General features: G+C 41.7%; 1 protein-coding gene across 2 annotated transcripts in view; it reads right to left on the reverse strand.

Annotated features, from left to right (window-relative positions):
* Positions 1–5,022: 5,022 nt before the first annotated feature.
* znf385d (zinc finger protein 385D) overlaps positions 5,023–24,690 on the reverse strand; it is a 68,010-nt gene continuing 48,342 nt past the window's right edge. For both annotated transcript variants that reach the window (XM_035608773.2, XM_035608774.2), the window contains 4 exons: positions 13,477–13,812; positions 11,792–11,973; positions 9,244–9,345; positions 5,023–6,159 (listed from right to left, as the gene is read on the reverse strand). In XM_035608773.2, the coding sequence (XP_035464666.1) occupies positions 5,917–6,159; positions 9,244–9,345; positions 11,792–11,973; positions 13,477–13,812 (863 nt within the window). In that variant the 3' untranslated portion in view covers positions 5,023–5,916. The remainder of the gene's footprint in view (positions 6,160–9,243; positions 9,346–11,791; positions 11,974–13,476; positions 13,813–24,690) is intronic.

Here is a 24,690-nt window from a genome sequence, read left to right on the forward strand (position 1 = left end):
GAAGTAGTGAAAGTCTGAGTCCCACTGTTGCAGAGGGGACCACCGAAAAACGTCTTTTTCGCCACATTTTAAAAGTCGCCTAAAAATAAAAATATCCGTTCAATTATACGCTAAAGGACGTATTTTTTTCACTGCTTTACTTTGCCGCCAGACAACCGTTTAAGTGTGCCTCGGCCATGTATTACTGCAACAACTCGCGCCATATTAACTATGCATAAGCAACTCATACAACCCCACTTCAAAATCCCTGAACTATCTCTTAAAGACGAAAAGTTGTCTATTTCTGCTATAATGCATCAATACAAGTGATTCCAGTGTGTGTGTGTGTGTGTGTGTGTGTGGGTGTGTGTGGGTGGGCGGGTAGATATTATGCATAGCTGTGTGGACACATTATGCGCTTGTGTGTATCTGTGCGTAGTTAAAAGAAGTCTCCAACCTCTTGCTTTAAACTTATTTTGGTCCTCGGTGAGTCACTTGAAAAGAATTGCAAGGGTGTTGTGAGAGCAGCCGGTGAGCAAACCTTTCAGTGGCTCCCCCTGCAAACAATCCCTCTTTATCTTTCCTTGCCGGAGCCTAAAAGCTCTTTGTGAGAAACACACACACACACAGGACACTGAATCCAGGGCGCCTTCAATGCTGGCGTTCTGTCAAAATCACAAGCGGGAGCATGTTTCAAAACAACCCCTGCCCGGGGGCAAGGCTTTTTTGTAAAGCGCAAAGGTCCAGATGAAGTAAAAATGTCGAAGCCTTAATGGACTGGAATGTTAATTGAGGCATTTTTCACAATGTTGAATCAGACGGACATGGAGACGTGGAACTGAGCTGCCTGGAGCTGCCAGGAATCCCGGGGGGGTTGCTCTGTCAGTGCAGCCCCAATGTCGAGAGTTTTTTCTCACAACGTCTTGCCCGAGAGCTGTGGCCTTCGGGGCTTCTCCTCTCACCCAGCTGTAAATGAAAGACAACTTTAACTAATGAAAAGCGGCTCCTTTCTTCTTACTGTGACAGAGAAGAACAAAATGATGGATCTGACAGAGGGAGTTGGCCAACACTGGCTTTCAGCTAGGCCGTGCCAAGCAGGCAGCCCGCGTTCACCTCCCTGTACACTCGAGCAAATGAGCGCGGTTGCAGACATGAAGACCACGTGGAGGTGAATCCACAGCAACCGCAGATGAAGCAATCTCTTTATTGATTCCAATAACACTCAATGTTGTGTTTCATTTTAAAGGCCACTGCTTAAAACAGCGGACTGTTTAGCATTTCTGCAGAGGTTACGTATAAAAGTTGGGTATCCCGCTGGAAATTTATAAAGTTATCTGTAGCCCAGTCTTTGAAAAACAGATGTCAACATGCTCTTAAATGTTGCTGTGGGCTTGTAACCTCAGCACAGGGGTTGTAACTTTGTTAACACTCATGAATCACTCTGTCAGGCCGTGTGTTATTATTTTTTATTGGTTAAACAGCCAGAGCTTGGTTTGATACACCCATAACCGAGAATATAATAGGTATATGAGGTAATGCTTTCATTCCATTGTCCTCTTGCTACGTTCACTGTGCATGAGAAAATGTCAAATGTGTCAAATGTGTTTTTTGATCACAGGAGCTGAAAACGTCACGAAATTATGGCTCGAGAGCCGTGTCAACAGACCTGCAGGAAAATAATCCTTTTTGTATTTCAGGGACATAATGAGCTGCAGGCTTTGATTTCAGCTTAATCACGTCTGATGATATTGACATACATGTTTTGCCCATGCACTGAAAAATTAATGAAATTTAAAAAAAATATATTATTTTTGCACCAGATTCCGTTTTTCCACATGTCCTAAGCCACAAGAGGTTGTAGACATTCTTCTTGCTCTTGACTTATTCTGTTTGATTATCTTGATCTCACCACTTTTAATTGGGCTTCAATATTAATGTGTTTTGTCCTTTTTGTGTATTTGTCTGTGTTTGTTACTTGTACTGTGTCAGTCTAACTTTTTTCCCCCTAATTATGAATCTCTGTTAAGATCAAAAGAGATCCGGGCTGTAGCTACAAATGTGGACAGTAAGGTCATGTCTTTTGTTTTAGCAACAGGGTGAGCAGGTTGTTGTTTTTTTAAATCATTTATTTATTCTATTAATTGTTCATATTAAATTAATTTTCAAAATATGTTTAGATGTTAAAATTTGACTACTGTTAGTATTAGAATTACAGTAACAAACTAACTAAATACTGTAGATCTAATATAAGAAACCCCCGATGTATGTTTCTTCAATAAAGCTGAAGAATAAAGCTAAAAGAAATCCAGGTGTTTTAGACAGAGGGTGAAAAGAGGAGCTGCAGGAATGACCATTATGGGAACACTAATGCCTTTTCTGAACATTAGAGCACATAAACCTTTTCAAGTGGTAACCCACATAAAAAGTATGAACCTGAGTATGAACATAATGTCACCTTTAATATTTGATCTTTTTTTTTTTGCTTATTTTATTTACAAGCTATCCACTATTATGTTGCTTGACATTTGGTAAAATAAATAAATAAATGCTAAAATACTGTCTGTGTCCTTTGTTCTTACCACGGCCTGAAGACCTTAAATGTGAATGCACAGTTGCTCAAGGCAAAAAAAAAAAATGAAATCAAAATTGAGTGCACACACGGCTCAATGGCGGGAACTCTGTGTGTGGTTTTTCATCATTATTGTATCTATTGTCTGGAAACATGCTTTCAGTTGAGGTTCACTTGGTTTCAGGATCAGTCTGTTCCTTATCCGGAGCCAGAAACCTGAGGTAGCTTGTATCTACATTCCACTGCTCACTCGACTGGACACTCAGCTGCTCACAGCGTTTTTTTCCTGCCGACGGAGAAGGAGTCAGGCTGCGTTTTTCTGTTGATGGCTCCCCAGAACTGCAGATCGAGAGACTCCGCATCCCACCTACAGATGTTTGTGATCTTCGCGCCAGTGGGATTTAACGGAAGCGAGATGGATGAGCAGGGATTCTGCTCGCAGAGCAGGGGCCTGGTCCTCAGGTGGCTTTGAGCGGGAGCTTTGGTGGGATGACGTTCCCCTCATCTGGCCGCACAGACAACTTTCATGTGTCAGGGATTTTGGGGGGAGATGTGCAGCAAGTGAGCGATGGATGAATGAACTTAAGGGGTTCGTGGAAGAGTTCACAGCCTGAACGGCTGAGTTTAACATGTGCCGCATGAGTTATGGTGTTGTGGTGAATTGGGGTTTCTCAAAAATGGCAGAGTTACGGTGCTCAGGTCTGCTTTTGTCAGGGATGTTATTTCCTGGATGGAACAAAGCCATCTGGACTTTAAGCTTTAAGACGTCACGAGTGTATTCATGATGTGTGTTTGCGTGCGTGTGTGCGTGTTCATGCGTGCATTGTGTGTGTAAAGGAGTAATAGATGGGCTGACATTTGTCTTCCCTGTGTATGTATGTATGTATGTTTTTTGGTTTTTTTAAATGAAGCCTCTCCGTATTTTAACCTCAGTATAATCTATCTTTGTCAAATTTATTTTTAAAGAAACAAGTTTGGGTTTTGAACACATGTAGACGTGATGCTCACTGTTTATTCAAATTGTCTCAGGTGCATCAATGTGGTGCAGAATGTGTCAAACTGACTCAGGCACAAGGAGAAATGTCCCAAAAGAGGAAGAGAACGGACTTTTGTTCCACTTCTTATAGCTGAGTCTTAGGTGATCCGATACCAAGTGAAGAGAGCTCAAAGTAAGTCATTTCACACCTGCCCCAACAATTATCAAACATGTTTGATATTTTGAATTTAAAATCTGGATGATTACGTCAGCACTTGTGGAGTGGCACCAATGAGTGAGATGAGACGTGTTGGCAACACTGTCCACTGCTTTATACCAAGCTACTGTACTGGTGCGGAGGGTAGCTGAGTTGGAGGACAGGCTTGTCCATATGGAACTCCCCAACCATTTTCTCATCCGCAATAAATTCTTCTACTTTAATTTCTAATCACCCTTATTAGCATTATTACTGATAGAGCAAGTTGCTGCACCATGCCAGTCTCCATCCTGTTTGTTTTGTCTCACGTCCGAGGGGGGACGTGAGGTTGTGCGTCGCTCCCTTGGAACTATAATTTTAATAATTAAAAAAAAACTCCTGAGTCTGAGCCTGGCTTTAGTGTCAACAAATCACATGAGACGACCAAAACCAACAACTGAACTGATCCTCTGATAAGTAACAGGGTTGCGCCGAGAGACATAACGTACTTCAGGGTTGTTCAATTTCATTTGTTTAAAATAAAAACAATGCACAGTAGTTATGAATGAATCTAGCGTCTGGGCAACACAGTTGCCTCACAGTAATAAGGTTCTGGGTTCAAACCTGCAGGCCAGCACAAACTGTGAGGAGTTTGTTTGTATTGCTCTGTGATTGACTGGCGACACGGCGTCTCTCGCTCAACGTAAGCTGGGATTGGCTCCGCCACCCCAGCGAACCTAAAAAAAGGATCAGCAGCAGAGCTAATAGGTCAATTAATCTGCGTTGTTATTTCAATAGGTCATCTGTCATTCAGAATCAAAGTGGTTTGCCCGATTGTTTTGTTGAATTTGCTGAAATTCAACATATTTCAATACAATATAATACAGGATTCTGTATTACAAACACATATTGATAGAAACAAGGAGCGTGGACGTTCTTCAGTGGAATTCAGTGGAAATGGTGTTGAGCTTGGAAATGTAAATGTGTGTTCTGAATTTTACTTTTGTACTCGAAATGCGATTGTGCCTTTGTGAAACCCCAATGTCGTGATCTGTAGCCAAACCTTGGAAACTGATTGAGAAAGGATACAAATATTAAAATGAGGGTTTACGCCCTTGAGTTCATGGTAAGAGATACGTGTTTTACTTCCTGTATTTCGGGACTTCCATTCACTCGTATTTTCTGAACCTACTTTTGATTTAGTGTTCTGAATTTTTACAAACTTTAACGTCAATATCCTTCTGCATATTATTAAGGGAAATGTTGCACCAGGACTATATGTGACACACAGGGCCAACAGTGTTAACAAATTATGACTCTTTATTTGAAATTGTTCACCTTTTACACACTGACAGTAAATATACACAAGCCTTTGTGGTCCCTTTGGCCTGAGACATGATCAGTGACAATGTGTGCTGGATATTGACTGGCATGGCTTATGGTGGCGCACACGCACGCACACACACACACACACACACACACACACACACACAGAGACACACACACACGGACAAGCACACATGCAGAAGTATGTACTTGCACACACACACATACAGATAATGCAAGGACAAATACTAAAACACACATCACGACACATACTCTAACCATCTAGCACACTCTAGCCATCTAATGTAGACATCAACAGAGGAGGGGCTTAAAGTGCATACAGGAAGAGAGAAGGGCCTTGCTCGCTCTTATGATCAGTAACAGCCTTTTGAATAACGAGCGACGGTATTCCCTCCACTAAAGCGATGATCTTAGTGCCACGCTGTATCTGTACAAAAAGCATATCCCTACCAATTTTATTTCTTTTTTAGCTCAAACTGTGCCTCACATCACATGAAATAATGACACTGCATAGTTCACGGGATTGGTCTTACACATTATTGCGGTACAATGTAGGTCCAAGTCTGCGGTCTGGCTGCAGGATGGATAGTCCAGGTTTTCAGTGGGATTAGAGAAATAAATTCACCACGAGAAAGGGCCCAATGCTTCGCTGTCCTTCAGTTTAGCTTCAAATGCAGGATAATCCGTATGAGGACAAGTGAGCGGTTTGATCTCGGCGTGAAGATGTTCAGTATCCCAGATGCATAGAAGGAGCACAGGTGCTGACACGACTCGTTGGCCTGGCTTGGGTGAAAGCACATATTTCTGTCCTTGACAGGAGGTGGAGCAGCTCCGCCCAGGTCAAACGGGTCAATAAGGGGCAAATAGGACTTGCGGGTGGGAGGTCCTGACAGGCCCAGGGGCCGGGCGGAGCAGTGCAGCAGGGAGGGACTGTGTTTGGAAGAGGGCGGGGGTCGTGGCGTGGTTCGTGACGTGGTTCGCGCGGTGCGTGAAAGAGTTGCTAATGGCTGCTGCCACTGCTGCCAGGTGAGCGGGGATGATCTGGGCGGTCAGAGGTTGACACTGGCGCTCCTTCCCCAAGGTCAATGTGATCTGGTGAAATGAGACAAAATACAATCAATACGATCTATAGATGTACACAAAGTAGATGAAATAATGTCAACACTTGAAAAAGGCCTACACTAAATCGTTATTGCAAGCTCTGCAACTTAAATGACTCTATTGTAAGTTAACATTGTTATTGATAATATAAAAACACAAACTTCAATGGAATAATATTTTGACAATATTTCAATCAGAAACTGGATCAAAGAACAAGTCAAATCTGAGCAAACTTTCAATTAGAAAAACAACTAGTGACTGTTTTCATGATCAATTATTAATTTATGTATCACTTATTTCATCATCATTTGTCAAATCAGCGCAGCACCTCATTTGATGTCGGCTTTAATAGAAAAATTGTTAGTGATTTTTTCTGTTTTTATAATTGAAAATTTAATATTTTTGACTGTTGTTTGAAAAAAAAACAAGCAGAGGAGATGGACCTTTTTAAAATTCTGTAACATTTTACAGTTTCCATATATCATTTATTAATTGTAAAAAGATTATTGGCATTAAAAAAGGAATTCCTACAATCCTGCATTTTTTTTTTTCTCTTGGTATTTGTAAACTTCTCATATACACGTGTCCCTGTTTGTTAACTCAAAAACAGGGCTGCTCTTTGCCAATGCTCTTTATATCTGTTTAGTTGTCATGGTTTTTACAAACAGTTCCTTGTTGCAAAACTGAATCAACAGCTGCAAAATGTGAATCAGTGTTTTCACTTGTCATTTTTATTTTATGACAAACTGGAATAAACGGAAAACGTGGTAACTAAACGCACTGCTGCTGCAGGAAGTTTGCTGAATCTGTTCCTGATCATCTGCAACACAACAGCGCTCTTGTAAACGCCGACCCCTCCCAATACAAATTCATTCTTCAGTTCTTTAATCAATCTACCCACAATTTTGCCATTAAGGCATTTGCAACATCTGAGGTTGCTGTTGCTTCCCGTAGTGAAGGATATTTTGAAAAAAAAGTTCACAAGCAGATAGCGAAAAGCCTACATCCGGTTATTCAGACAACTGCACAGAAGATTTAGCTATTGAAGAGTCAAAGTCTTTTTTATGTGCATGAACATTGAATTGAATAGTGTCAGGTGAACTATTACTCAGAAAGAAAAAAAGAAGGAAGAGGGGTAGGAACAAAAGAGTGCGAGACAAACAGCAGCCAACCTCCACCGACAGCCTAATGGGGTGAAGAGGTCGCCAAAGTTATCTGGCTTAATCTCCTGTATCAGTAATGGAAACCGGATGGCAGCCGTCGTCACGGGTTATCAATCACCGACTCAGGCGTCGTAACCCTATGGGAAGCATTCTTTACTCTCCGCTCATCAGAGAAGCTCTTCTCCGTTAACTCAGTCAATGATGGGTTTCATGAAAAGCCATTTCCCCCACACTGGTAGCCCCCCGCGCGTCGCCGCCGCAAACTGTGGGTGTGATGAATGTTGTTTTCTGTAGAACTAGAAGTCGGGCTCGCCTCTATCTTTCCCACATTTAATTCAACTTGCTAACTTTTTGTAACTCACACGGAATGCAAGGTGAGAAAAACTCAGAAATTTTAACAATGACCACAGGAAAGTATAGTGTTCAATTTATTTCAGTTCACTTCTTCTAATCTGTGCTTTGTCATCTTGCTTTATAATCTGCAGAGCAACTCTAAATTAGTTATAGCTGACATTTACAATCACTTCTAAATGGTATTTGACCCGAGAGATGAGCCTTCATTCGTGCCATTTTTGGTCCTTAAAATACCAAGTCTTCAAATTAAATCACACTGCTACAAGGTTTTTGCCATTTCTAATAAAAGCCAGTGAACAGGTGATCCGCTAATGAAAGTTGACATCGTCATGAAAGTGCCGTCAAGGGGATTGAATGTGACCCAACAAAGGTTTTAGAAGAGATTTTTCTTTTTCCTGATCAAAAACTAAACTTTTAATTTTTAATTTGGGTTATTAGAATAGGTTTACATGCTGTAATGTTCAGTAAACACATCAGTTTTCTCAGACTGTCCATTCTTGCAGCTCCTCTTTCCTAGCCTGGCGTTGCCAGACTAATACTCAAATACGTATTAGTCTGGGGCCTCCCGGTTCTTTTTCGATTTCCAAGAGGCGTTACCAACGGATTCAAACAAATAATGTGAAATCTGCTTAGTGACGCAAAAATGTCAACAGACTATAGCATACAGAGAGGAGATGTCTGTGATGATGATTCCACAATGTCTGTGAATGAGTGTTCGCCGTTTTTGTGGGAGAAATTTGAAGATATCGGGTACTCTTCAGCAAAAAAGCTCGTTCATCAGTGGCAGCATTCGTTGTTTACAAAAGTCGCTTCCATCCGTGTCGTGGTATAGACCCTGCCCACTATCAGATAATCCGTTGTGATTGGTACGGCTAGTTTTCTACCGGGGGAAATCAAGTCCCAATGGAGGGGATCCAGACCGTACTCTGGAAGAGCAAATTGAAATGAGCTGTCAGAATTTGTCTGGGTTTCCAGCCTCTGTCTGATTTTAGCTCCTAGTTCTTTAAAGCCCCCCTCCCAGTGAAGCCCAGTGGCTCTGATTGGCCAGTTGGCCCACTCTGTTGTGATTGGCCAACCGCTTCCAGCGCATGTAGGAAGTTCTCTCGCTCTCGCATTAGCTGGCTTTGTTGGGGGCGTGCCAGACTAGCCACTAGACATGCTTTATGTACTTCCGTAATATGGTGATGTCACATCGGCCGGACTACTGACGACGCTCAGGAGCAGTGTTTTTGTTTCATTGAATAACACACTAGAGGAAAGGGAAAACTTAGACAGCATAATATGTCTCCTTTAAAATAAAATGTTTTCCCTTCCAACAGCAAGAGATGAGAGAAGGATACATATTTGGTTTGGATTTTTAATTTGACTTGGAAATTGCAAATTGAACTCGGGACGTATCTGGAACTGGAGAATGACAATGATATCAGTTTCAGATTTCAACCAATGACTGTCTCACATGGGTTTATATGTCTGTCTCATTATAATAGAGCTGTGATTGTCTTGTGGATATCAGGACTTGTTTTTGCTGATAAGATGACTGAGGCGTTCAGGGACTCACCGGCTGCTTGGTCTGGCCTTTCTGCGGCTTACTGTAGGGGCTGTATTTGGGTTTGGCTGGTTTACCTGCTGCTCGGTCTTTATGACGCCGGCTGCTGATGTGCTGAAAATGAAACGCAGAGGTATCAGTCCTGAGTCACAATACACAGCTCCAATATGCAATTGAATGAACGGGAAGCAAGAAAAGGAAAATCCCCCCATTTCTACCCATGACTTATACATGCCTGAAATACACATTTCATTTTTTTTCTGATCTTGAGAATATATTCATTGTTGGCGTGACTGTGGCTACCGAGACCAGCCAGGAAAGTCAAAGCAGTCACTGTTGTTTCCAGCACAAACATAAAGAAAGCCATGCTGCCAGGGCGAGCGGCAGCGGCAAGAGAGAAGCTGGCTGATCCTCTGGCGAATGCACACGACTATTTTCCACATTCATGATGGTGGACGTTTAGCCGCGGCTTGCTGTGTGACCACGGCAACACAGGAAAAAACAATGCATAAGCTACTGATACTTTTTCGCCAGCAGTATATGTACATGTCATTAAATGACTTGAAGCAACATCACCTGATTACAGTCTGAGTGAATAAACATGTTCATCATTTGTCTAAATTTCTTTACCAATTGTGCCAGATTGTTAACCATTTGCTCTAATTTAACATTAAACAATCCATTGGGGTGATATCATTGGTCATTTTCTGAGGAGCATGAATGTGATAAGAAATCACGTGAGTGTGAGAGATGGTGGTACAAGAGGAAAGACCAGCAGGTCACCAAAACCATACGGTTCCAGCCATCAGTTCTCCAGAGAGCACGTCAGACTACGGAGCTGGTCAAGGGGAAAGTTTGACCAGATAGAGGCATCAGAGGAGGTTGCCAAAAATAAAAGGCCGGGTCGCGTTGAGACTTTCAATATCCCAAAAAGTGGTTTCACGGAAGTCTGAAGCTGCTTTCAGACATGCACTGAAGTCCGGACATTTTCCTGAACTTCTCCAGAGGGGCTGTATGTGGGGATGCAAATGTCTGATACATGATACCCCGGAAATTTTTCCTGCCAGCCCCCAATAAAATTTCCAGAAAATGTCTGAGTCCATCAAATCTCTGGAAGTATCACAACGAGTGAGAGGGCTATCTACCCAGGTGCCCCTTTGCTGAATGTTCCAGAAATGTTCTTGCTTTCTGACATGGACAAACTCCTGCTGCGTTCGCCATATGTGTACGGCAAACTCCGGAGTTTTTGTCCGAAAACAGCTTGATATATTGCATGTTTCAGACTAGATCCAGGCTAGATAAAAATAGAACCAGTGCATTTTTGAATTGTTGTTTTAAAATATATATATTTCAGATTATCTGTGATACTTTAAAGATGCTAGTTTCCTCAGCCTCAGGTTACATGCCATTGCAGTTTAGATAGCTCATCTTTAGAAGAAGTGGGAACCGACAGGGGGTGCAGGACTAAAAATACATCTTGTGTCTCAAGGCGAAAAGTATAACAGCTCTGAAGCCCCCCCTGGTGAAAATGTCTGCAATATTATCACTGGTACAGCACAGACAGCAGTAACCAAACAATGCATTAGTTTCCCATGTTAAATGCAATATGTCATGCTGAGATTGGATGTGGAATAGAATATCATAACGTCTTCTGATGTTAAAAGACCAGAAACAAGTGATGCATCTGAACAAACAAGTAAAAATTCAAGAATCTGTCATGACACATTCAAAAATACTCTGTAACCTCAAGCCAGTAAATAATTCAGCGTGACTACATGTGGAGTGGAGGAAAAGAAGTTCTCAGTGGATTTAACAATCACACTTTTCCTCTGGTTTCAAACTGTAACTGAAATTTGTCATGCTGGACTCTTTTCACACAGAGAATCGCTGCTGTTCAGACGTACACTCGGTAAAAGTCCCAGCATGAAAAATTCATTCGAGGCCTGCGTATATTTTCAGTGAGAAATCTCAAGGTTAGCTCAGACAAAACGGAGTGGTTTTCTAGAATTGTAGTTGAAATTCACCCCACGACAGAATGATCAGTAGCTACAAGAAAAGGAGATCTTTGGCGTTCCCCAAAGCGACAAACCAACACACACTTTCCTCTGCAGTTTTTCAGCCAAGCCACACTGAGAAGAATATCACAAAGATATCAGATCACTCTGAGCTTTCCATGCAAACCTGATTTCCTTAAAATCACGTGAACTAGAAACACTTCTCCTTGTTCGAGGACAGATACAGGAGAAACTCAGTTAACTCAGTTAGCTTAATTATTTTTACTGGAGAAACCTGGTTGCCTGGCCATGCACTGCTTCTGCTTAATGCCATTTCCGCTGTGACAGCGGCGCGGCAGGATGAAAAGACAGATCATTACCAGCTGCGGTGCAGCTTTGTAACCCACCCCTCAAAGAACAAATAAATCTGCTATAATTAACTAGCAGGCGTGAGACAATCATAGTACAACCTCGTCACATTGTAATTAGTAGCATTTAATAAAATGTACTGTGTGAATAAAAGTTATTTATACAAGAATTTGTTTCTCGGTTTCCATCCCTCTCACCTGTTTTAGCTGAGTCTCTGAGTTGACATGCACATCACACGTCTCACAGTAAAACGTTTTGTTCTGCAGGCCCGTCGCTGATTTGACGGGTGCGGCCAGTTTGCTTTTGACTCCCGGCCGGGGGAAGGACTTGATGGAGCCCACTCCGCTCCGGGCATCGAGCATCGTCTTGTGCTTCGTACCTGCGGGTTCAAAGAGGACGCAGCCTGGTTGGTACATGAACTTACCCTACAGATGGCGTTTATGATGTTGTATGTTGGCATATCTGACCTTTTGATCAATGTCAGATATCAATGGACGTCATATGTAGCCATAAAACAATACATGAATCCATTTTCAATTCTTCATATAGCCTGGAACTTAAAGGGGCAGTAAGCGATTCTGAGTCAATACACATTTTGTAAAAATCTGCGAATGTTTCCTCACCATATGTTAGCTGTGACTAAAAAAAAAAAGTGATCCAGGTATTTCGGACGGTTTTATATAGAAAACAAGAAAAATGGTGCAGGCCGCACCACACAACACTGCGAGTGCAGTTAGTAAACATCACTTGTCGACACCTTAACAGTCGTGCTGGCAGGTGATGCAACTCTGCGGTTTTGGCCTGGTGGTTACTGCGACGGCCTCCCATACCGGAGGACCCAGAGCAGTAAATTCATAACAAAAAACAGATAAACATGCTTTCCTCGGAATCGCTTATTGCCCCTTTAAGGACTGGTAGAATGAAATCCAGGAGGCTAATTCTCTGTTTGAAAGTGTCTGCAGAAGTAGCATCTCGGTTTCAACCACTGATGTTAAAGACTGTGGCTTCTCCACTGAAAGAAGGTGAAATATTTCGACGATTACAACATACAACAGATTGTCACGAAAAGACATTGGAGAAAAAGTCAAGAATGAGCTACGACAACGGCTCTGCTGGCTTGTTGTGAACAACACACCCTCTCTTTTGGGTCACACTCTCTCTGCGTTGAACATACTTTATCGATGTGCGTTCACACGGGACCATTTTACTGCCTGGCTAGTGTAACCAATGTTCTGCTGTGCTTTAAATCTGACAAAGATTTCAGCATGGGCTTTCTCTTGTGTGATTTTTTTTCCCCTGTCTGCCATGTTCCTGGTTAATGTCCTTATTGGACTCTGTGCTCAAACCGTCAGTTAAAAATTCTGCATGGCAAAAGCCAGAGGGACATTCCTGTGCACCGAGCACCGACACCGGAATTTGGGGATTAGAAATGTGTGAAAAAGTGGTTCAGACATAATATCTTTGTTTTTGTAAATAAGATTGTCTCACAATACCTGATCAAATTTGAATACAAGGTTCCTTTGAATCCACTCACTAGTCCCCCCAAAAGGAAAAATAAATTGAAATGTGTTTTCCAGGCCTGATAATGATTTATTAAGACAGCCATTGTAACTCAACTATGAAAGAGAAAAGAACACTCCCACACTGCTGCAGGGCCGACTGTGTAGAAACCCAACTGATAACACTCTTCTTCACGAGAAGCAGCGACTCCCAAACCCGTATCACTACTGACGCTTGATAGAAATGACACTACACAGAGTGGAAATAATCATATTGGATGGTGTTGAATGGTGAAAAACACACGTCAACCCAGTCGCTTTTGCCTTCTGTATAATATCTCTGCTGCTACAAATACAGTCAATTGTTGGCACGTGACCCTTACCACTGTTGTGAGCCTCCAGCTGTGACGCTGAGTTGACGGCCACTTTACAGAGCGAACAGTACAGAAGGCGTACAGCTTTCTCCTCCTCCGTTTCCGTATCCGCGTCGGCCTCGGGTTCGGCCTCCGGCTCCAGGTCTGGTTCTGAGGGTGAGTTGAGCTTTGACTGCTTCTCGTCCCCTCCAGCAGCTGAGGTAGACTCTGGGGCTGTTGCTGCCGTGCTGTTCGGGACTATCGGCGAGGCCACGGGCGTCGACACTGGCATTGCGAGGGTTGCCAAAGGTTGTGCCAGTCTGAGGACAGGGGACAGCGGTAAGGGCGCTGCACCATGGAGACCATCTGTAGAGAGGAATACGGGATTTCAGGATCTATCAACAGCGGGCTGTTTTATTTTCCAGATTTTAGAGAGTGATTTCGATGACCCTCCGTCATGATAAAGAAAGTGGAAAAACAAATTCCTGGATCGGCCCATTTATCCGGATCCACCCTTCCACAAAATTGAATGGAAATGGTTTTGATTATCCTGCTAATTAACAAACAAACAATGAAAACATATCTCCTAGGTGGAGGTCATGAAGTATTTTGTAATGAGCTATGAGAGTTGACAGTTGAGATTCAGACAAAACATAAAAAACATAGAAAAAATGACAGTAGCTGAATCACAGAGCAGACACTTTATCTTAATCCAACTCTCACATGAAGTCCTATATTCTGTTCATATGTCGGCGTATGAGTGAGTGATCACTTAAGTTCAAGCCACATCCACAATTCATGTTCCAAAGGGTTTAAAAGTTTTGACGGAAAAAGATTAAAACTAAAGAATGAAAGAAAAGAAAAATACTCAATATATACTTACAATAAAACAAAAAGTAGAAAAAAATAAAACATCACAAAATTACATTTATATTTGCAGACGGGCAGACTCAAAAGTTATGAGACGTCTAATCCACTGTCTGTGTGAGATCACATTAACATGTTATACAAATAGTTGCCGTTTTCTAAAAGGACTGTGTGATATTTTCAGGAAAATTACAGCGGGGGATCAATACATTTGACGCCACGTGTCAGTGTATGGAATACAGAGGACCGCTGCCACATTTAAGAAAATGAAATTTGGCACTGGCGGCACGACCTGATCGATGCCATTGCCTCTGACTTCTCCACACTCCAGTGTCACGAAATGAAGATCAGACAGCCACGAGAGCAAATCAATAGTGAATTATGTCATGCTATTTTTGTGAGCCATTATATATGATCCTTATTTATCCCAGCGGAGGTGTCGGCAGCTGGCGCCGCAAAAGTGCTCCGAGTTACATCGTCGCAGGGTTCCCTTCTGCCAAAGGTTGAAAAAAAACAAAACATCAGAGATTGGAGCAGCATTAATGTTTCAGTTATAACCGGTGGTGAGAGAAGTGCAGACTTCCTTTACAATAAAACCCCCCCAGAAAAATACCTGTTTATTCAACCTGAGTTACTGAATGATATCCAAGGATTTATTGTGCCGACACTTTGGATGAAAGCTTGAGCTAAATGCGTCAAATGCACAGGATGCAATTTTGTGCATTGTGTGGTTATCCAGTGTTTGAGAGCATCCAATTCATCAACATATGAAATGTGTCTGTGGCACCAATCTGCCTGTAGATGCCACTCTCCATCACTTGAACAAAACCCCATGGTGCTTGAACGTAAGGCAGGGACTCACGATTAAGATACTGTGTTCATCTAGAAACTCGAGACTGACGTTTCCAGTTGATTTCGATGCAGAACAAATTAAATTAGTCCGTTCACATTTTAAATTATACGTTGGTTCACCATGGTGTGGTCAGTGAAACCACATCCAGCATCGCTTTTCAGTCAGTCAGTGCTGCTGCTGCTGCTGCTGCAGTTCTTTAAAGTCGTTTACTGTCTGCCCCTGACAGGATGCGTCCATCACACGACCTGGTGACCTTAAGCAAGGGCGCGTATTGATTGCTGTTTCCAGCTCCGACTCAAATGGCTCCTTTCACTGCAAAACAGAAGCAGCTCTACTCAAGGCTCCCTCCAGGTTCCTGCGCTCCTCACCCCCTCTGCTCTGTTGCTTTCACACCAAAAGCACGGGTTTGACACGGAAGGTCGAGCGTTGGTGCTGCGGCATCGTGCACCTCTGACTAATTCACCACCACCTAAATGTTTGTGTGCAGATCTGAAGAGGAACATCTGGAACAGAACAGGACTTTAATGAGTTGTTATACTCATTAACACGACTGGAACATGTATTTAAAGCCTATGGACTCAGGTCGGAAAGTGGAACAGCGACTTCCCTTTTTAGTTGTGCGTAATTTGTGTTATGTTTAATTTGAATCAAGGCGGATTGTGCTGCAGGCAGAAATCCAGAAAATCTACCCAGTTCCCCTATCTTATACTTGATTTAGCAAGAGCACAGTCATCTGAATACAAAACTCTTACGTTAAAAATTTCAATGTTGGTTTGAAAAAAGGTTTGATAGAAGAGGTCACGTCAATGTTTCTAACATGCAATATCCAGGCCAATTAGCAGAAGAACAAGAACTAACCTGTGAACTATTTATGATGCGGCTGACCTTGTCGCTCCTGATGAATAATGTTTATGCCACGAGGAGTGTGGCAGTGACCCATTTGCCCCCCAGCAATTCACCACTAACTACTCCCAGTCCACTCCAGTGTGCCAGGCATCAAAACAGGCTAAAAATCACAGCGATTAACTCACTCGATGTCACCAATGCTCAGCGGCGACCAAAAGGCTGCCACCACACCTGCTTCTCTGGGCGGCCTTCCAATGGCCCATGCAGCCACCGAACTGAGTGTGGGTCCAGACAAGTGCAAGTAAAGGTTCGGTGTTCATGTGAGCCAGCGATTCTGTTCCTGTGCGCTGCCATTTCGCTGCTTTTGGCTGATGTTCTTACCATGAGACAGCAAAAAATAAATGCAACATCAGATAATGTGGTAATCAGACATTGTCTGGTCTTGGATGGGGATTGATTCTTTTCCGCTGCTTTTCAGCCACGGGTGACTTTCTGTGTAGATTGTCTGCCCTGCATTCATTAAGAGCTGGGAGACATAATCTGCCACAATTTCTCTCCCGAGATTGTTTGTCTCTGGCAAAGACGATCCCGAAATTGACCCAATGTTTGGATTGGCAATTACAACAGTATCTCCACAACATACATTGTTTGCAACATCGGTGGAGGAGGGGAACTACCTCCATCACTCAGGAAATTGACATGTTCTCGTTGGGAAATGCTGCCAGGACCTATTAATAAAGAATACTTTCTGCTTGTCTGCTCTGATACCCGGAGAGGGAAGATGGATTCAATTTCATCCGCAACAGAGTGCGGTCCATGATTTGGGACATAATTTAGCACAGACTGGAAGGACAAAAAAGTAGTTAGCTTCCGAAAGCATCCAACAAATCTAATATCGAGCATGCAATTTAATTCTTCACCTGGGAAACATACTGTTTGCTGCCATACTGTTAGCTCAAGGTCTACATACTATATATTAGGGGCTTTCAACTGCATTTTACAGTCTTCGTCAGTGGATGGCATTTACTCGGTTTGCCGAGTCAACAATGCATGTATAAGTGAATCATGTGCAGGTTATGGGCAACTTCACAATGAGGCCAGGATGTTTCATGCAGTCACAGTTCCTTGCTGTATGTTAGCAAAGAGTGTCGATTATAATTTTTTTTGTTAAACTAGAATGTTTCTGTAGAAAAGGGCCTAGCACCCGCAACATTTCGAAAAAAAACACATCCATGTAAATCAATGTAAACTTGATTTTTTTTACATTTCAATTCTATTCCTATTAACATTTAAACCAGTGTCCCAGCTTTTTGGGAATCGCGGTTGTATATTCATACAGAACACATACATATATTAATACACTATATATGTCCACAGGGCTGAACTCAGAGTTAGCGGCAGTTCACAGTTACCAAACTGAGTAACACTAGCATGACAGGGAAAGCAAAAAGAGCATAACGCATCTTAAGAGGGTAACCAGGATATTTTCCAACATGGTATTACTTTAATTCTGTCAATAGTGAGGACTATACAAGTAGGCCTGTTAAGATAATTACGTTATCGACTAATTGTACAATACATGAATATGAACTCAATCAGTTTTTGACCTCAATAACAGCCACTGTGTCTATATAAGAATGAATGTCAACAACAGTCCAGCATGTCTTGCTACTTCTTTCCTCTCATCTGTTCTCGTCGTTTGATTCATCAATTACTGGTTTGGTCTACCAAATGTCAGAAAATAGGGATTTCTCAGTATTTTTCTAAATATATCGTGCAACCAAAAGTAGTTATCGGGACAGGCCTATGTGCAAGTCAGAGCTGCTCCTTGTTAAATCTCTGTTTGCAGAATAATCATGGATGGTCGAAGTGTGAGGTCAATGAGCAATAATCAGCACGAACATGAAATGTTCTGTCTTCATCCGTCCACTAGCTACAGAGCCTGGTTGGCGAGGCCGTCCTGTGTTAAGTCATGCGTGTGTTTGCCCTTGTGTTGGCGTGAGGCCATCTACCATTGTGTCGTTTAACAGCCATTTGCTGTTGGAAGGGCAGGTGATTAAAGTCTACTTTGGCTGGTGCAGGAAGCGCTGCACTCTGGGAAGCCTCCAGTAATCCATATCCCCAGTCAGTGTGACCTAACTGACTCTGCAAGGCCCAGTTAAGAACTCAATCCCCTCTCATTAATGGAGGTAATGACTGTGATCAATCTAAAGTTGGTATGGGCGAGCGAGGCCCAACAGCCAAGCAGGAGGAGGGAGGTTAAAAGGAGAGGAGATGATTATAAACAAGAACAAAGGTAGATTTGGAGGACAGAGGAAATGAGAAGTTAAATGAAAGTGAAACTGGAAAAGAAAGCAAACTTTGAGCCCAAACAACAATGGAACATGAAATGTGGTCGTGAGAGGAGGAGCGACGGGAGGAGCGACGGGAGGAGAGGAGGGGAGGTGGCCGAGGGACGCGAGAGGGCGAGAGGAGAGAGATAACATTAAAAGAGAGTGATCGAGTAAGAAACACAATTCAAGGGGGAGAAATCGAGAGGGTGGGAGTGGTGATGACAACAAAGACGAAGAGAATGAAGAGAGAGGCACATTAGGACAGGTGCTGTGACCCTTCGAGGCAGGACACCGCTTCTTTTCATTCCTCCGTTTGTACCTTGGCCGCCGCCGACTCCCCCCCTGAGATTTGCTGTGACTATGGAGGAGAGACGCTGCTCTGGAACCCTTTCAGAGAATCACAAGGTTCCCCGGAGATCCGACTACATTTTTTTTTTTTGTGAAGCTGGATTAAGTTCTTTAATTAAAAATGATTGGGCCTTATTAGATGCTGTCACAACTTAAAGGACAGAAATCCCTCATGGCTCTTGAGCTCTGTCAAATTTCATTTGACGGCCGTCACCCCCCCCCCCCCCCCCCCAAACCCCCCCCCCCCCCCCCCTTGTCAGTATTCAAAGTGAGTAAATGAGAAAAAGGGTCACGGTTGAATATTCCTCGAGTGGAATATTGATAAGGTGAAAAAAAAAGTGCATTCACAAAGAGCCGTGCATCGACGCTTGCGATCTTTTTTTAAAAATTATTATTTTGGTTGAAGGGAGAGAAAAAAATTACATTATCTCAGATATTTAATAGCAGTAGGAGTCATTGATTTGAATTCACACTGATTCATCTCTTTCCAATTTCCTCCGAGAGCAAATGATCCGCACCTAATTTCTGCTGGGAAGTTTCCGCGGCAACGCATCACCCTCGAAAACCCCCTCAAATGAGAACATTTGCGGCAGCGGCGCAGGTATGGAGCCAATCTAATCACACACTCATCAGGTTTTGCTGCTGCCTCTCGTGTCTGCCTGCGAGGCCTTTTTTTTCCGACCCGGTGCTCGTGTACGGAGACTTGCGCACGCAGGCAGAGGTTTTTCGGGGGGTTTTCTGGGTGAAGGTGGTGGAGGGCGTCAGCTGGGGACCCGAGGAAGGAGACTGTGGCTGAAAAAAAAAAGAAGAGCCTGAGCAAGCCTCCTGCCTCCCTGCAGCCTGCTCCATCGTACAGCTGCTACAGTGCTGGCATCGCTCCCCTGACAATCTGCTCTTTAATAGCTAATATCAGGGTACATTTCCTCAGGCACTGGACTGGAACTGAGAGATGGCAGGCTGTGCTGTGGGCATTTCTCTCTCTCCTTCTTTGCCTTTCTCGCTCTACCTCTACTCTCCTGGGCGGTGGTATAAGGACACACACACACACACACACACACACACACTTGCTTGAACTTGACAGGCAGCCGCTGAGTCATCCCGCTAATCTATATTATCTCGCTGTGTCCAGCTGCTCATCCATCTCAGAACACACACACAAAAGTCCAACGGCGAAGTGGAGAACACTGATGCTCGGAGCATTTTATGAAGTCCACCCTGTGATTACACACTTTCCGCGTCTTTGTCCGACGATGGATTTATTCTTTGCACATCGGCTCAAACCTCTCTGAGCATTTGTGAAATCTAAACGACTACCTTCATTTAAAAAAAGGGATTTTTTTTGGGAAGCGTTCCAGTCGACCAGTTGGACTTTCTTAAAGTAAAAAAATGAAATGAAAATTGTGTTTCCCACACAATAAAATCTGCTAATCTCAATCTTAAGTGTGTATTGTTGAATATGCATTAAAGTCAATATCATTATAATATATTTATATAAGGGAAAGTACTGTACACTGTAACCTTAATTTCAAGATAATTCCCCTTCAGATTTCTAATTCATATTTCCTGACCATTTCATAAAGTTACTTTGTTATTTCATTTGGATCGAATGAGATGAATGAATGAGTTCATCCAACTCATTTAGTTAAAGGGGAATTCCAATAACTTTGCACACCAAATTCGTCATGAGTACTACTGCATGTGAAAATGTAGTATTACAGCTCAAAAGGTTGTTGCATGAAAAATAAATAGCTTGTATAAATAATATTACATTTTTAGTTCTTCTGTAGCAATTTTGATCCTTTACAAAAAAATAAAGTTCATTACGATTGTGACATTGTTATAGAAGTGTAACGCTAAATCCATGGAGCACTACTGAGTTCCTGAAGGAACATGATTTGCATATTCACAAAACTTCCCAGCATGCTCTGCTTGAGAAGTAAAACTCTCCAGAGACCCTCCAACACGAAGAGCTACATCTCTGAGGTCTCTGTGTCAACCGACGAACCGACTCTTCGAACTACAAAATGAAATAAAGTGGAAAACAAGTGGAACTTGTTTTATTGCACTTGTTTTGTCAAGTTCAGTGAATTTAATGAAGTTGGTTTCACCCTGAGAGTAAAACCCCTGAGACGACTGTAAAATTCATTAGTTCAGGTGAATCCTCTAAAGGATCCTTATGTGCATTTCCGCCTGTATTGTTCTTTTTTTCTTTGCTCATTTGAAAAAATAAACTGATTATAATTTCAAAACCCCTCAAAGCTCACACGTGCCCATACATTGTAAAGATAATGCATTTCATCTTCATGTTTCATCTTCTGGCTCTTTGTCATTTTTATTTCCTCTCACGAAAAGAGTAATCATAAAGTCATAACATGGGCTATAAGACTGAAATTCACATTAGGTTGAACGGCAAGGAATTCAATGTTGTCCTAAATCACTCAAAGGTTTAATGTTGTTTAATGAAAATTTAATTTAAATGCCATTTTTTGTCAGAAGGGCGATGCTGTTTTGTTGAGTGTATGGATGTTACCAATACTTGTTGGTCAAATCCTTTAACAATCCCTTCATTGCATCTCCATCTCCTCTGTTTTGGACGTGTGGCATTTCAAACAAGGTATTGCAAAAAAATATGAATGTATAAATATATGAACTTATTAATATGGAGATATGAAAAATATAAATTTGTAAATGATTACACACATATCTCAGGGTGATGGCGCACTCTAAACATGAAGGTGTTCCTGCTTAAATGATTTTACAGTGTATTCCTACAGAATAACAACAAAAACACTCACTGTTATTGACTGCAGACCTCTCATTAGAAAACAGCACTCGCATGACACAATCAGGTGCATTTCACCAAAAGCAGAAATTAGCAATCATGTTATACTGTTCCCAGCGTGGGTTTGTTGTGCTTTGGAAAAGAATTATTTCAGACCCAATCGGGCAAATTTAAAGCCAAGCGACCCCATTGAAAGCCCATCCTGCAGAAGCAATCAGAGCTCTACCTCCCTGTTGTTTCTGTCTCCTCTCACCGCCGCCACTTCTCTTCCCCCGAACACCACTTTTCATTCGTTGCCACTGATATACCGTCAAATACTTCTTCCGTGCAGATAATGCAGCATTTACCCGCCTCGACAATTAATTCTTCTGACATCCGAGTGCATTAATATTCATTACCCAGTGCCACTTGTGACAAAACACCGCCCTCGCACACTGTAGATACGAAAGTGAGATGGTGTATAAATGTGCTCCTGGGTTTTTTTCTCTCGTTTTTTTAATGACACTGAAATGATTAATAGCTACATGTGTGTTTTGTTGACAGCTTGTTGTTTAAGGTGTTTTGAGTTCTCTGCTCGTGTACAATGTGTTTACAATTTTCCCAAGGCCTGCGCGCACGTTAAGTGTCAGGGCTGTGAAGAGTTCATTAAAGATGTGTATCTCAGTGAAGGTACAGTGGGAGGGGGTCAGTGTCTGCATCCCACCTGGACTCTTCAGACTTGTGGTTATAAATATGTATGGGGAAGAACAATGTATAAAGAAGGTGTGAGTCCACACCATATGGATGCAAACGCCCCTCTGCACTTTAACACCCCCATCACACCTGCTTCTTCCTAAAGCAGCTTTAAAATTGGATAAATAAAATCCCTCTCTACTGTCTCACGGTATCATATATTATTTAGAGGGAAGTACAATCAAGGCAATATATACATCACACTAAAACTCAGAAATTGACACGTTTGGTATCTTTGGAAACCTATCTTCTAGAGATTTGATTTGTTGTATTTTCACTGAGCAGCAGGATTTTGCACTGTCATCTTCTCAATTCCAATCCAGCATGCTGGAATACAATGCGCATACAAGACAAGTGTCGCTGTCATAAAACTTCCTGACTGCAGTTATTAATTTTGAAAATATCTGATTTGAAGAACACTCTCAACCTCCCCTTTCTATATACTCCAAAGTTTATCTAAAGTAATATGAGGCTTCCGCCTTCTCAGTCGGACAAATCCAGTGGATATCTTTTAATGTGTTTTTACAGCGACACATTTCCTTTTTTGTGAAACTATCCCTCCACTCTAGCTTTGGGGGAACACATATTTTTGTACTAAAAAGACTGCAACTTTGGAAAATACACACTTAAATCAATTTACACACTCTCTGGAAGCCTCATATTAACTTTAGGTTCATTTGGGAATAATCTTTTTTTATAGAACTGGGACTGCGGATTTGTTTCTCCCCATCACTTAAATTAGAAACCAGTATGAACAGGAGGAATGATTACAACAAGTAAAAATTGTGTTAATGTACATATGGGCACCAGACTATAGCTGTAAGACGAGCTTGAATAAACTGTGAGCCTGCCCTTTACCAAACAAGAAAAATGTACTGCACACATTGGTGTATTGTTGCACATGGTCCATAAAATAATTTAGTGTGAGAAAAAGCCAAAATTAGCTGCCTCATCTTGACCCAGAGCTCTGTGTTAGAACAGTTGCCCAGTTAACTACTTCTTCAGTATATAGACAATATTAAGAAATTGATTTTCCAAAAGGAGAAAAAGACTTTGTGTGAAATAATCCAAATGTTTTTAAACTTTAAACATGCAGCGTTATTTCATCCAGCGTCCTTTCACAACAACAGCATGTTACTTTCAGCCATTATTATATCACAATGTCCCCTTTTAAAATTCTGATCATATTTCAATGTTTATATTTCAGTTCATAGAGACACATTTTATTGCAACATTTCACAAAACAGTGCTGAGTCAGTTATGAGTCTGGCTGTTGCAGATCACTGGCCTCTGCCCCATTCGTCTTGATTGACAGACTTTACAATGACGAGTGTTATAATAACACAAGGATGGAATACAAATTACCTCCAATGAACTATAATATTGAAAGGAAACAGGATGAAATAACAACTTTTGATAATAACCTGAATTTAAAGATTATTATTATATTATTTTACAACTTCTTTGTTTCTCATTGTATTTAGCTATGTGAATATATATTCTAGAGGTGTTATATGTTCACCTAATATTGAAAACGTTTAGTCTCTATATTCGGCTTGGAGTAAGTTAGTTAGTTAGTTGGTTGGTTTATAACTTGCACTGTAACTTTGCTCATAGATCGTTAAATTACCATTATTTAAAATATTACATTCATCACATTATTCTGTTGATCTAGACTGTGCAGTAAATTTCTTACCATCTCTTCTTACAATCTCATATATGCAATATAAGAGAAAATATAATTATCATATAATAGGATATTGTGAAGCTTCTGCCATCCAAAGTCAATTGATCGAGTCATGGATGCTCAAGAGTTAAGTTATATACTTACTGGAGTTGAACTTTAAGAAATATAATTCAATATAAGACAATATAAATAATCTAGGATTTCACAATCACTGTTCCCTGAGACCTGGAAATGTCCAAGATGGCAGCCATGAGGTTGCATGACATCATCTGAAAGCTGAAATCTCTCATACAGTAAATGTCAACAAACCGAAACATTTGTTTTGCAGCTTGGTAAATTTGGGATGTGAGACAAACTGAATAATAGTTCATACCATGACATAAAGAGTAAAATATGACCTGCGTGAGGTGAAATTCACATTTAAAATCTGTGTAAATTTTCGGTTTTCACTCTGAGGAAAAATAGTAGGAGAACATTGTTAATGTTTGTAAAATGTATGGCCAAAATCACTAAACCTTGACATTCCCTACACGGCATGATATGACTACCTGGTTATGCATCCCAACCGTTAAATTGCTGTGTTTCCACCTCAAGCAAACTTCAAGTGTGAATAAGTCGGATTCTGCAAAATGGGTCACGGTCCGCGAGGAGCTCCAGAAATGTGCTCCTAATTTAAACACTTGTGGAACGTTGGAAGAAGACATGGGTAGAGGTAAAATCAATCCGAGAGTGCGGCGGCTCAATGTGTTTCCAATTCCTTTTAAAAAACTTATATTGCTACAGTTGAAGGGGAAGA

Source organism: Scophthalmus maximus, chromosome 20, assembly GCF_022379125.1.
Source record: "Scophthalmus maximus strain ysfricsl-2021 chromosome 20, ASM2237912v1, whole genome shotgun sequence".
NCBI classification, from domain to species: Eukaryota; Metazoa; Chordata; class Actinopteri; order Pleuronectiformes; family Scophthalmidae; genus Scophthalmus; species Scophthalmus maximus.